Here is a 14,714-nt window from a genome sequence, read left to right on the forward strand (position 1 = left end):
TTTACTTCTTGACCAGCTGGATGACGTCCTCGTCCTCCATCACGTGGTCTTTGCCCACTTTCTGAGGGTTGTGTTTCACTGAGGCGCCCCACACCAGCGCGCTAGAAAGAAGGATTGGGAAAAAGTCAGGCTCTGTTCCATAAAAGCTGTGATTTATGACTGGTGTTTCACGTACATTACATCAGGGAGGTCCTGCACTACTGCTGGAAATCTACCAGCTTGCAGATAGAAAAGTTCGTACAAGTTATTCATAGAGCTTTGATTCAAGACCTGATAATGGCTTTTCCTGCATCCTTCATTACACACACACACACACACACACACACACACACACACACACACACACACACACACACACACACACACACACACACACACCAGTGAAACTGATGATCTCTGAAGAACGTCCATAATATAAATAGTGCAATGTTCTGGGTAACATGAATAACTGTTGTATGGCCACCACCCAGAACGTTCATGATCCCCTTTGTCCTTATCCATGCTGTATACACTACCCAGTGATTAGTCATTTAGTCACCTCCTCACTTATCCGATCAGATCTCATGGTATCACAGTGCTTGTGTTCAAATAGCCCTTATTTTGTTTAATACCAGCTCCATTGCAAAAATCTATCAGTCATCAGATCCCATCGCATCGGAGAGATTTTATTTAGACGCTGTATAGTTACGTGATGTTAGTCTGGACAAACATTAAGCACGTAAACTTAAACGTTAAACTTGACATTGTTGTGAAGAACAACATGTAATGTGCTACATATTCACTGTGACCGATCAGCATGAATGTTGCCCCGCATGAAGTAACGCATCTGAAGTGTAGGGAGAAAAAATACGTACGGAACGATGAGCGGATTCGTATAGAAGTTACAGATATGGGAGTTGCTTACTATTTAAACTCCTTGATGAGATTTTTGTGGATTTTAAGACAGAAATCTTCAACAGATGTACATCCATCGGGAAGGACCACAGGAGCTGTGTAGTCAGGGAGCTGACCCTTGGGCTTGGTGTAGCTGAGAAGAAAACAGAACAAAAACCATCTTTAATCACTAAAAGCCATCTACTGGTGACTAATCACTGCAGAGTTGGGGATATAATCCAATTAATGTAATCAGAATTAATCTAAGCCTTTCCTAATTAACACACACAAACCCCCCCAAATAAAAATAAATAAATAAATAACAGAAGTGTTGTCCGACAGAAAGGCTTCATACCGCATCATCTTGTCTGGTTAACTGTGTGAAATCTACAGTTGTGAAATTTTATTTGGGTTGAGATCTTAAAAATGTATAACAATATGTTCTACTGTAAACCAGAGACCCCGGCATTCATCAGTAAGGCTTCTGCTCTAAGCAGGTGTGGTTTTGGATTTCCTCACATGCGTACGAGGTGAAGGTAATCCCAGATCTTCTCCAGGAGGTCGTCAAAGTTCCAGCGGTGGTGAGCGGAGATCGGCACACAGTGAGGGACTTTGTAGATGATGTCCAGCTCTTCGATGGAGATCTGGTCGATTTTGTTCAAGACGTAAATACAGGGGATGTATACTCTGAGAGAGAGGGAGGGAGAGAGAGAGAAATGGAAGGAGATAAAGAAAGAGAGAATGAAAGGGCAGAGAGAGAGTAAAAAAGAGAAAAGACAGACAGGAAAAAAGAAAGAAGGGGGAGAAAGAGTGTGAAAGACAGGAACATATAGACAAAGAGAGAGAAAGAGGGGGAGATAAATAAATAAATAAATAATAAAAAAAAGCTTTGAGTTTTATTCAGTCTAAATAGCAGGTCAGTCATTACCCAGAATGCATTATGTACCTGTTTCCTTCCACTACGTCTATGAGGTCGTCAGCTGTCACGTCGCTCCTCAGTGTTATGTCAGCGTTGTGGATTTTATACTCTGCCAGAATGCTCTTTACTGTTTCTCCATCCAACTCAGACTGTGCACACTGTGAAACATGAGGACATGGAGTGAGGAGAATAAAAACACCACACTCACAAAGGGCTGTGTAGTTGAATCGGGTTTGTTAGAACAGGGAACAAACGTGAACATTCGGAGCAGTGGCTTCTCCAGAACCGGAAAACTTATTTAAAAAAAAAAAAAAAACAGAAAGAGAGAGAAAAAAAATACAATAAATGTCTCTACAGTTCCACCTAGTGGTGAAAGGAGTATTGACAATTACTAGAAATTATGAATTTAAGTCAGACATTTGGATTTCTTACTTAAATCTGAAATGACTATTTTGTCTATGACTGTGATGATGTTTGTAAGCAAACTTTTGACTGTATGGAAAACAAACTAAAAAAACAAAACAAAACAAAAAAAAACATGATTAAGTGCATGACGAGTCCCGTACAGTACTGGTGAAGTTAATTCCTCCTTTGTCCTTCTTCTTAAACCCGATGTTGGGAGGTTTCTTGTTGAGGCGGATGCCGAAGCCCTCCAGCTCGTGCTCGAGCAGCTTCTTGTGTCCAAGAGGCTTCAGAACATCCAGGACGATCAGGATCAGGTTGCAGGTACGAGCCACTGAAACACACATGGAGAGCAATGAGCTGAATGTGAACAAGCACAGGACACAATGACATGACACGTGTGTGTGTGTATACAAGAAAGTGCGCTCTCTTTACCTGCTATAACTTGTCGTCCTCTTCCTTTACCATCTTTGGCTCCTTCGATGATTCCTGGGAGATCCAAAAGCTGAAATGAAGACAGTAAGATGAGACGTCAGGACCGACGGCACAACGCATTGATTAATATTTTAGGGAAATAAAATCTATTTTATGTTAAACTAAATCAAATCACAACATTTCTATGATGATTCATGACAGACTGTAATTTTTTCATCACAATATTTGGATTTAAAAACCATATAACTAACTGTTATAGCTGGAAATAATGTAGAATTGTGGCAAACGGGAACAAATCAAAATAAAACAGCGATTGATTTTTCTTCAGAACCTGGATTTTGGCTCCTTTGTAGCGGATCACTCCCGGCACCGTGGTGAGAGTAGTGAACTCATAAGCAGCCACTTCGGAGTACACTCCAGCCAGGTTACTCAGGAGAGTGGACTTACCCACCGAGGGGAAACCCACAAAACCAATACGCGCGTCTCCTGTCTTTGCAACGTCAAAGCCTGAAATACAGACAGTCTGGAGCTTCAAACTTGTAGCAGGTAATATTAAAAACTTCCTTCAAATAAAATGCAGATTTATGAGATATTTGCCAACAGAATATCTAGTATGTTTCATTAATAACAGTGAGCAAGAAGCAACCATGTTCACCAAAATCTAAACTGATTAACTGAAAAATGCATTAAGTACAAGCATCTAACAAACAATTGTGTTTGAAAGATCAACACCCTACGTGAGATCTAAAATGAGATAAGAACCATTGGCTGTGTTTTACTGCGCTCTGTCCATTTTGAACACGTCTATTCCTTGATGTTGCATTAAATACCTTCTCCGGGTCCTCCTCCACCACCTCCTTTAGGAGTGATGAGCTCCCTGCGCAGTTTGGCGAGTCGAGCCTTCAGCAGACCCAAGTGATGCGCTGTGGCCTTGTTCTTCTGAGTACGAGCCATCTGTCCACCAGGACACAAATCACAATGCCTTAATACAATACTTCTCTAAAAAAGGAATTAATTGCTATAAAGAGGATCTGGCAACATTAAATAATAAGGGTTTCAATCTGAAAGTATACAGTGTATCGTGTACACTGTATCGTGTACTCTGTGTCGTGTACCCTGTACCCTGTGTCGTGTATCGTGTACTCTGTGTCGTGTACCCTGTACCCCGTGTCGTGTATCGTGTACCCCGTGTCGTGTATCGTGTACCCCGTGTCGTGTATCGAGTACCCCGTGTCGTGTATCGAGTACCCCGTGTCGTGTATCGAGTACCCCGTGTCGTGTATCGAGTACCCCGGGTCGTGTATCGAGTACCCCGGGTCGTGTATCGAGTACCCCGGGTCGTGTATCGAGTACCCCGTGTCGTGTATCGAGTACCCCGTGTCGTGTATCGAGTACCCCGTGTCGTGTATCGAGTACCCTGTGTCATGTACCCTGTCATGTACCGTGCACCCTGTGTCGTGTACCCTGTGTCATGTATCGTGTACCCTGTGTCGTGTACAGTGTGCCCTGTACCGTGTACCGTGTGCCCTGTATCGTGTACCCTGTGTCGTGTACAGTGTGCCCTGTGTCGTGTACAGTGCGCCCTGTGTCGTGTACAGTGCGCCCTGTGTCGTGTACAGTGCGCCCTGTGTCGTGTACAGTGCGCCCTGTGTCGTGTACAGTGCGCCCTGTGTCGTGTACAGTGCGCCCTGTGTCGTGTACAGTGCGCCCTGTGTCGTGTACAGTGCGCCCTGTGTCGTGTACAGTGCGCCCTGTGTCGTGTACACTGTGTCGTGTACAGTGTGTCGTGTACAGTGTGCCCTGTGTCGTGTACAGTGTGCCCTGTGTCGTGTACAGTGTGTCGTGTACAGTGTGTCGTGTACAGTGCGCCCTGTGTCGTGTACAGTGCGCCCTGTGTCGTGTACAGTGCGCCCTGTGTCGTGTACAGTGTGCCCTGTGTCGTGTACAGTGTGCCCTGTGTCGTGTACAGTGCGCCCTGTGTCGTGTACAGTGCGCCCTGTGTCGTGTACAGTGTGCCCTGTGTCGTGTACAGTGTGCCCTGTGTCGTGTACAGTGTGCCCTGTGTCGTGTACAGTGTGCCCTGTGTCGTGTACAGTGTGTCGTGTACAGTGTGTCGTGTACAGTGTGCCCTGTGTCGTGTACAGTGTGTCGTGTACAGTGTGCCCTGTGTCGTGTACAGTGTGCCCTGTGTCGTGTACAGTGTGCCCTGTGTCGTGTACAGTGTGCCCTGTGTCGTGTACAGTGTGCCCTGTGTCGTGTACAGTGTGCCCTGTGTCGTGTACAGTGTGCCCTGTGTCGTGTACAGTGTGTCGTGTACAGTGTGCCCTGTGTCGTGTACAGTGTTTAAACGAGTCAGTGGAAAGTAAACCGGCTAACATAAGTTTACACAAGGCCGACTCTCACGATGAAGGATCTGAAACCAGAAGCGTGTCCTAAACGCCTTCCTCCTACTAAACAAGTGCACTAAATATGACACTGAATCGGTTCCTTTGACGCCCTACAAAGTGCGCGTGCGTAGGGAATAAAAAGCTGCTTCTGAAGCTAATCGGCTTTACACACAAACCTCGTTCTCGATCTCGGCGATTTTGGCCAGCAAACTCATTTTTCCGAAGTTGGTCCTTTCGCAGGAGTAATTCAAGAAATAAAAAGAAAGATGTATATTGTTTAAAGTTTTTCTGTCCTGTCTTTAGTTGTACATTGTTTGTTAGCTCAGTGCTAATGTAACTCCGCACACCGCTGTCATGCCGTCGCGCGAGCGGCTCCACGCGAAAAAGCGGTTTCGTGCTTGAGTAACGAGCCCAGTGTCGCCACCTGCTGGTGTGGAGTCAAACTGCATTAAAATCATTTTTTCCCTGTACACAGAGACATCAACAGCACACAGAAAATAAAAATAAGATGAGAATAAATAAAAAAAATACACATTATGTAAATACAAATAAACAAAAAATAAATAAATTGAAAAAATAAATGAATTGTATGTACAGATGTGCTATAGAATAGAATGAAATGTATGGATGTACTAGGATGGAGGTAACAAATAAATATAAGATTACTGAACATTGTTCTTGCGTAATGGGGGAAACCTGGTTGTGCTGGTATAAGAAGCAGATGACTTGGATGTGAGGGATCCAGAGTGAGTTTCTGAGCCCTTTTCCTCACTCTGGATATATACAGTTCTTGGAGGATGGACAGGGGAACACCAATAATCCATTCTGCAGTCCGAACCGTTCTCTGTAGTCTTCTGATATCTGCTTTTGTAGCTATTGATGAGCACAGAACAAACTCAATAATGACTGAGTGGAACTGTTTCAGCAGCTCCTGTGGCAGGTTAAACTCTCTCCACTGGCTAAGGAAGTACATAATTTCCTCTCTGGACATGTGGTTTAAATAATAAATCTATTTCTTTGCCTAAAAATATAATTATATAATTCATTTGATCATATATAGACAGAAGTAATTCTCTGGATAAGGGCGTCTGCCAAATGCTGTAAATGTAAGTATGCATCATTTCTGACCTTTTGGTTCCACAAGGGAAAAGTTTATTTTGCTTAAATAAAAATATATTTGATATTTCCTTTCCTCAAAAGATCAAAAGAAACATATTCTGTTGAAAATGTGTTGATAATAAATTACAAAAAAACATGAAAAATGTAATAAAAGACTAAATGATCTAACTTGATCTAGACTGAGCAATATTGGAATCTATTTATTAAAATCATTCTCTGGAACATGTTTATTTGTAAATTACAACAATAAGGATAAAAATGTATTCTAAATACATGACATTCATAATAATAATAATAATAATAATAATAATAACATATATAAAATATATAACAACAAAAACAACAACAATAATAATAACAATAATAATAATACACAAGCAGTGCCGTTTGTTTGGTAAATAGTTTTTTTTATTGTTCATAATCATTTTGCATACATTATTATCACTCAAATGTTGGTGAAATTGCTGGATCCAGCACCGATCTTGTAGGTCGACGTGTTCTCTCTCTGATCCATCCAGCTTCAGGCCATCAGATGAGTGGAGCATCCAAAAAAAGGTCACAGTCTGTAACATGCGAGCAACTTGCAACAGACCACCAGGAATCAGACACACAGGAGTCTCTCAAAAAGAAGTGAAATACACAGAGCTCTCAGATCCCAGCTGCTTGCTGCAGATTAGATCTAGCCTTAGACTCAAAATACATGGAATTTGGACACAGATTATTAAAGTCATACCTACACTTCTCTGGACCTAATTTAATAGGTGACTAAAAAGGATTTATAATCTGATGTGGATCTCTTAAAGGTGCGGTTTGTAATCGTCAGCGCCCTCTGGTGCATGTGAGGTGAATTACAACACAAGTACAAAACTCATCCCGCAAATCTTCCTGATCGAAGGACATTAACATGGTAATGTTTACACGTGTTTAAAAGCGTGTTTGGACGTGTATAATAACACATTTACACGTGTGTAATAACGTACAATGCTAGGATGCGATGCTAGAACATGTAATCGGCGTTTCCACCAGGGGGCAGTGTTGCATAAATCCAAGCTAAATTTACCGGAAACAGAAATAAGTTTGAAATGAAAAAGACCATAAAGAGAGAGATGCAATTTCTCAAAACAGCAAACATAAAACGTCTCAATGTGATTTCTTAAAAAAGATTTTAATAGTTTAAATTCTAAATTTCTAGACTCCCGTAAAGCTTCTTTGTGTCTATACAAATAAAATAGCTCAATACAAATAAAACTGAATTGAATAGTTGAGATAAACAATTGCTTTATTATATATGCTGCACTTGAGATGCAGTATCGTTTCCTTCCAGGATTTTGCGATCGTAGAAGTCAAGCAAACTCCCTGATATTCAGAAGAGCTTGCAGTTTTTCAAAATGGCTGAAAATGTTTCACAGATTTGTGACATCATGACACGCATTGAGCCAAATTCCTCTTCCATTCATCTGTGTAGACCATGAGCACAGCTCTCACAGGAACTTATATGTGTATCATCACTGGTTGGAGTCTAAAAGAAGAATCCTGCGCTTGTGATTTCACTACATTTTGAAAAAAGCTTGAGCAATACCAAGCCACAACAAACACAAAAACCCTCCTCAAAAGAAATTACACAGTATCTTTTTATGATGTTTCCAGGTACGCAAGCCCATCTCGAGCATTCAGCATTTACCTGAAGTAGATACGCTGTAGACAGCCCCTATGTGCTATGATTACCCACAATCCCTCTCTGCATCACACAAACTCTACGATGCAGGACTATCCAGTTCAACACTGGAGTAGGAACTGAGCTGAGAAGCTGAGACATTTCAGCTATGGAGGGAATAAGGTTCATTTCTGGTCCAAAAATAAAATCCTGAAACAAATTAATCAACCAAATTCATTACATGGGAAAACTTGGAGTCATGATTGTTGTAAGCTTTTTTTTTCAATGTATATGATTATTGCAGGTCTAGAAGGACTGTGTAAAAATGACAAACCGCACATTTAAGTCATCTGAGCTGAACTGTAGCATCATTTCAACCGTCTGATTTATACAAATGAAAATATAAAGTCTTTATTGTGAGACAGTTTGATACAGTGAAAAAAAATGAAAAGTGATGTATAATATAATTAAAAAGATGTAAAATGTAAGCTGAGAGAAAGATGTTTCTTTCGGTGCTACAATGAACAAAAAAGGACGAATAGTGTCATTTAAAATATTAACAGTGAAAGACGTAAAATGATATCAGTTCAAAAGTTTGCATCTCCTTTTCTGAATATGATGTAAATAATCTCGAATAAGTTTATATGAAAATGCACATGGACATGGTGAAAAGATGAATAAAGAGACATCCACATTAAGAGTCTTTACACTACAGCACAGTTCAGTTCTCTCATCTGATTAGTCAGAAGATTGGCATGTGATTGGTCATATCTGTAAAACAGCAACGGCTTAAAGTTTATATTCAAACCCCCCCCCCCCCCCCAACATGCTATTGTGAATGTTAATGTAATGTAATGTTAAGACTAACGATATATGGATTAAAAATAAACTGTTGCACAGTGTTAGAAGATGATTGTTTAAAATCAATGTAAAATCATATGTGTGTGTGTGTGTGTGTGAGAGAGAGAGAGTAGAAAAGAGAGTGAAAGAGAGGAGGTAGAGGAGGGTGAGAGAGAGAAAGAGAGTAGAAGAGAGAGAGAGAGAGAAAGAGAGAAGAGAGAGAGAGAGAGAGAAAGTAGAAGAGAAAAAATGGTGAGTAGAAGAGAGAGGAGGGTGAGAGAGAGATAGAGAGATAAAGAAGAGGAGGAGAGAGAATAAGGGAGATAATAAGACAGGGTGGATGAGAAAGACCAAGAGAGACAGCAAGAGTTAAAAGGAGAGACAGAAATGCTGGTTAGGAAATCTTTGCTATAAGGTAAGTGATAACAGGAATGTTCCTGTTATTGTGGAGGTCCCAGTGGTTTAAATCGAACTAGAAACCATTAAAACTAAAACTCTGTAATCAGTGACTGGAATGACACACAGCAGATGATGTGTCTCTATGAAAAATCCACTAATAATTAAACAAACATGGGTGATAATAATAATAATAATAATAATAATAATAATAATAATAATAATAATAATAATAATAATAATATTATATTTAATTATTATTATTATTATTATTATTATTATTATTATTATTATTATTATTATTATTATTATTATTATTATAATAAATATCCACATTGTCAGGAGATTGTTCATCCGTTCCTAACGCCTCCAGTCACATCAGCAAAAGTATTCCAATAAAATCTTACATTAAAGATAAAAATATTACTTGAATACAAGAAAAATAGAAAATCTAAATATATTTAACACTGAACTTTCAGTTGCTTCACCTTAACACATTTGACCATTGTTATGGATTTGAAAGAGATCAGATATACATGAAGCGAAGAAGAAATCTTATCTACTTACAGTAGATCGACTTTAAAAACAAGCCACGTTGTCAGACAGCAAAGGGGAGAAAATAAAAATGTATGCAAGTCTGTGACAAAACTTAGCGAATGTCTCGAGCGCTGTAGCTAGTCTCTGATCCATTACAAAGAGAAAACAACTGCAGAACTACAGATAGGTTTCTCCTCAAGTTTATCAGTGCTGTTTCAAGGTCCTTAAAACATAGTGTGTTGTTGTGAACTGATGCATAGACGATTCACCTGGCTTTCATTTTTAAATCTAGAATTTGTAAATAAATTATGATATTATCATCATAAGGTTCTCTCTAAGGTTCTATGGGTGAAGAATAAAACTGAGGTCATGAAACATTAAAAAAGATGTATGCATATTAGTTTTTCTCAAATAGGTTGAAAACACATGGGATGCAAACTTTTGCACTCAACCTAAAAACAAAATACAAATCCGCTGAACACACTGAACATTTGAATTGAACTGCTGAATCTTCGCTATCTTGCGCTGATCATCGAATGTAAGATCCTCTCTATTTTGTCGTCTAAGACTAGACCTAACCCGGGAGGAAAACTGTTCCTCCATCCCATGAGCCAAGGCTGCTTGTGACAGTCATGTGACGCCTGAATCTCTGCGTTAACGCTCATGCGATGTGTTTGTCCCATTTAAAGTCACAGTAATGTCGTCACATTATGCTGCTACACTGGGACAGGACCTCAGGATGGTTTTCCAGGACCCCTACAGAAAGCTGTCGAAGGGTCGGTCGAGCTCTCGCAGGTTTTCACAGCTTTGGTTCCGATTGCTAGCCTCGCTCTCGGCCACAGTTTTGTGTTCTTTGACAGAGACGGATTTTCGGTGGTGTGCTTGTCCTCACGAGTATAAAAATAGGCATTTCCGAATAAAGTTATTTGCTGCTCTTAGACAGATGTGATACATCCAGAAATAGCATCCGGTGGTGAATGTGGGGTTCATTGAGATTTTGGAGACGAACAGAACACTAAGCTGACAACTTGTTCTTGACTGCTGGATAGAGAGAGAGAGAGAGAGAGAGAGAGAGAGAGAGAGAGAGAGAGAGAGAGAGAGAGAGAGAGATGCACTTTGCTATTAAAAGAATAGTTTGACAAGAAATCAAACTATTTCTCGTTACACCAAAATTTCTTCCTTCCCCCTTTTCCAGATTTGCACTGCAGCTATGAGGGCTATGTAGCTAACAGGTCAATCACACTCATGCTAACACGTGTCTGCTTTTGGAATGCACAATCTAATGTCTTCTGTTTTTTTTTTTTAACAATTCTGATCAAAAACAGCATCAACATCTAATACGTATTTGCTTCTACAGCTTTAAAAGATAAGTTGTTTGATTTACCTGTTACGCTGGCAGACTAGCAAAGCAAGCTAATTGTTTTGCACGTGCACGCACCAGACTAGCATTTCTGCTACTTCCTTCCCCGCTTTGTAACATCTCAGGACAGAACAGGATAAAATGAAACCATGGGTAGAACTTTGTCTACTATTTTTGGCAGATTGTACTAACTGAAGTTCCTGTGTGAGGAACTGAAGAAAAGTCCACACACACCATATGATTGGTCAGAGGAGTCATTTATTTATTTAATGATCGTTTAAACCGAATTTGTTTGTCACTTTGTCTCTTGCTTGATTGGACGATATAATGTAATAAAAGTCTACCTCATCCAAGTTCTTTTATTTAAAGATATTTGTATAAATTACTTGCTTTAATTAACATTATACTACTTACTTTATTTATTCATATTGTATGAGGATCGCGGTCCCAGAGAATCCGGAACCTGTTCACGGAACTTCGTGCCAAATCTAGAGCCATGGTCTTGTTAGTTAATTGTAGAAAACGGGGAAACCCGGAGAAAAACCAAGCAGACACGTCACAGACATGAATGTGTGAGGCGGTGACTTTACCCGCTGCATTATGTCAAACAAGAGGGCTTTAGAACTGTAGAATTCCAGAGATGAGCCATATTCCGAGGTTTAAGCTCAAATCAGTATCATATAATCCTGCAACATCCAGTAAAACCTCACCTTTAAACTCTAAGAGGTATCATCTGACAGAATTAGATAAAACCATGTTTAGAAGTTTATAAATATGGAACTAACTGTGGGTAGGAACTAAAGCTGAAGAAGAGTCGTACCACACGGACCACAGGATCACCAAACTGCGCTGAAGAAAGACATTTCCGGGTGAGCAAGATAGCCGCCTCTATGACATACTGTCTGGTCTTCTGGTTACAGATTTAGCTGCAGTGCAAATCAGACACCAGTTGAGAAAAAAGAAAAATTTCTCACCAAATAATCCCTTTAAGAACATACTGAAAGATCGAGAATGATGCAGCAGTAATAGCAGCGGTCTAAAATCTAGGAAATAAGCACAGTTTCAGGTTGAGGTCCCATTTAAATATAAGGAGGGGCATTTAGTTGCTAACGTATCCTGTTTTAAGACTACGCAGTCATACATTCTGGCCATAATCTAATGACTAAATGTGTTTTTATTTTTGTTTTGAACAGCAACATAAATTCATATAACAGCATTGAAGTGCATAAGAAGTGCAAGTATAGCTTTAGATGCATTGTTTGGAAATTAAATAAAAAAGGTTTCTGATCTCGTTTGGCCCCCGGAAAGAGGATAAATTGGAAGGGGCATCTTCAGAAGAAGAAGACCGTAATATCTGATATTCTAACCTAAAATATATAGATATATTTCTCCTCCAGTGTGTAAATCTATATGTTAGCTCTGGACGGGGTGAGGAGTTAGGGGTCAGGGGTCATGGGTCAGTCTCCTATCGACTGCTGGATGAAACAAAAAGTCTAACACCTGCTGGTTTGAGGAATTACTCAGTCTCGTACAGTCTCGTACAGACAGGAAGAGCAAGACGTCCGTTGGGAAGCACTATTCTGGCACAGTATTATTTTGCGCCATGGAGGTTGTGTGACACTGCTCTCCTGATAAGTGTGTGAGGACGGGTTTTCTGGACAGCCCCGCCTTCTATACTGAGGAAAAATTTCTCTGAGAACCTGCCAGCAGAGAAAAGAGAACCTTGAGGTACAAATTAAAAGCTGTATGCCATTTCAGCTGCGTCACCCCGTCATCAGGAGGCGGATGACGCGTTATTGAGACACCGTAAGGCTTTACAGTAAGATGCACGTCGGCCATGTGATGGCGGAGGGTCTCTGCAAGGGGCTCCGAGGGGCTCTAGCTGCTCTCTGATGACGTAGGGGGTGCCGTGGAAGAAGAGCGCCGTCGAGACACAGACTGCGAGCGCTCGTATGGCTGCAGCTGAACCTCCAGGAAGTCACGTTGCTGCTGGCTGATCAGCTGGCTGATGAGGCCCGGAAGAGCCTGTAGGTTACTCAGCAACGTCTCCAACTTGGTCTCGAGCACGGCAATCCGCTTCTCTGTGTCCTCACCGCGTTCGTTCAGGTCCGAGATCAGGTCGTACATGATGTTCTGAGTCTGAGGCCACGGGGAGAGCAGGAAGAGGAGAGAGAAGCGTGAGTCAGTTAGCAGTTTGTGATTGTTTAAAACCTTATTACTTTATTTTAGTTGCATGATTAGATTCATGCAACACAGTAAAACTATTTCTTTGGCGAATTGCACAAATCTTGTCTTAAAATCAAAACCCCTGTATAAAAACCTTTGGATGTAGTCCTGCCTGTGCATGTCATAACCTAAACTTCAACCCCTTGTCATCAGCCAACCACTAATCTAATCCTTATTTACTGAAGTTTTTAAATGTCTCATTTTTCCTGATCATTATTAATTATTCTGACAATAATACATAATACATTTGGGAATTTTTACCTCATTATGTGAGCTGATGCTCTCTGACTACAACAAATGTCAAACCTCTGGTAAAAATTCTTTTAGAAAATTGTAGAAATTGTTATTGGCAATAATCTGCCAATAAAACAAGACGATTTCAAGCTTCAACTCGGTAAACGCGACAAATAAATATAAATCTGCTGCTCATGGTGCGTCGCATGGGCAGCGTAACACACTTAGGGGAAAGAGCTTTCGGCCTTCTTCCACATACAGGTTCTGTGATTGACAGCCAGAGAGCACAGTGAATTTTACTCTCCTGATCACCTAATTATGGATCACCACACGTGGAGCTTGCAGTCTAATGACAAGCTGAATGTTTTCACTTGATATCACTTTCAGTCAGCTAAATAAGCCTCTTAATTAGCCGTGTTTTCTCTTAGCAGTATCTGAGTCTAACTAGTAAATAAAAGCTAGTTAATGCTAGCTACTTGACTGAGCTCATGCTGTATCATCACACTTGTGATTGGCTGATTGGATTTCAATGTTGTGGCTCCGCAAACGATTCAGCCTGCTTTTCTGCAGCTTTAATGGAGTTTCAACGAGAAGCATTTGCTGCGCAACGTGCCCGCTTTTTCTATCACCTCTCACTGCAGTGGAGTCTGATCAATCGATGACTTCTCACAATCAAATAATCACAGAGACGTGACAAATCCGGATCTGCAGAAGGATCTTTCTCTAGAGGATCAGGAAAATCACTTCTAAATCCAAGCAGACACAAATTTCTCTGCACACGCGCAACCACCGTACAACCTTCACCACATTGTTCTCTTTTGTGGAAAAATGGAGACGGTGTTCAGTTCAGGTGTTCAGGTGTGCAGGCATTTCTCTCAGGTCTTAAGCCCATGAGTATAACCGTTCTTGCAGGCGGTCGAGTTTGTTACTTACCTTATTCATTTATTTGCATTTGTAGCACTTTTTTGGCTTTAAGAACTAAATTTCTCTGCACCAGTTACAAAAGGACGAGGACGCTCGGCTCATCAGGGAGGATTTATTGCAGAAAGCTGACTAAAGGAGTCTGAAGTTGCGCAGCTACCAGAGTTATTTTAAGCTTCATTATACAGTACAAGGCTTCTGTCGGTGGAAGCATCTGCTGTCAGGATTAATGTTATGTCGCCCTCTGATGGAGAGAGGCGATCGTCCCAGCAAGAAAAAGATGGTGTGAAGTCGGAGTCTGAGTTCCGCCTCGCTACCTCACTCGCTCGCTCAATGTCACCCTCTTACATTTCTTCGGGACGTGTGGCACAAGAAAGGAGACGACAGGGTAACATTAGCTAATGACTCACA

The 14,714-nt window shown here is 40.8% G+C and overlaps 2 protein-coding genes across 2 annotated transcripts in view; both read right to left on the reverse strand.

Annotated features, from left to right (window-relative positions):
- drg1 (developmentally regulated GTP binding protein 1) lies at positions 1–5,426 on the reverse strand. The gene is made up of 9 exons (XM_027175331.2): positions 5,193–5,426; positions 3,460–3,583; positions 2,961–3,136; positions 2,630–2,699; positions 2,359–2,528; positions 1,820–1,950; positions 1,393–1,560; positions 905–1,027; positions 1–101 (listed from the first exon to the last, which is right to left on the reverse strand). The coding sequence occupies exons 1-9, from the start codon at positions 5,229–5,231 to the stop codon at positions 2–4; spliced, it is 1,101 nt and encodes a 366-aa protein (XP_027031132.1). The 5' UTR covers positions 5,232–5,426; the 3' UTR covers position 1.
- Positions 5,427–12,078: 6,652 nt separating this feature from the next.
- kcnn2 (potassium calcium-activated channel subfamily N member 2) overlaps positions 12,079–14,714 on the reverse strand; it is a 42,236-nt gene continuing 39,600 nt past the window's right edge. The window contains exon 9 of the mRNA XM_027175445.2: positions 12,079–13,061. Within this exon, the coding sequence (XP_027031246.2) occupies positions 12,801–13,061 (261 nt within the window). The 3' untranslated portion in view covers positions 12,079–12,800. The remainder of the gene's footprint in view (positions 13,062–14,714) is intronic.

Source organism: Tachysurus fulvidraco, chromosome 20, assembly GCF_022655615.1.
Source record: "Tachysurus fulvidraco isolate hzauxx_2018 chromosome 20, HZAU_PFXX_2.0, whole genome shotgun sequence".
NCBI lineage: Eukaryota > Metazoa > Chordata > Actinopteri > Siluriformes > Bagridae > Tachysurus > Tachysurus fulvidraco.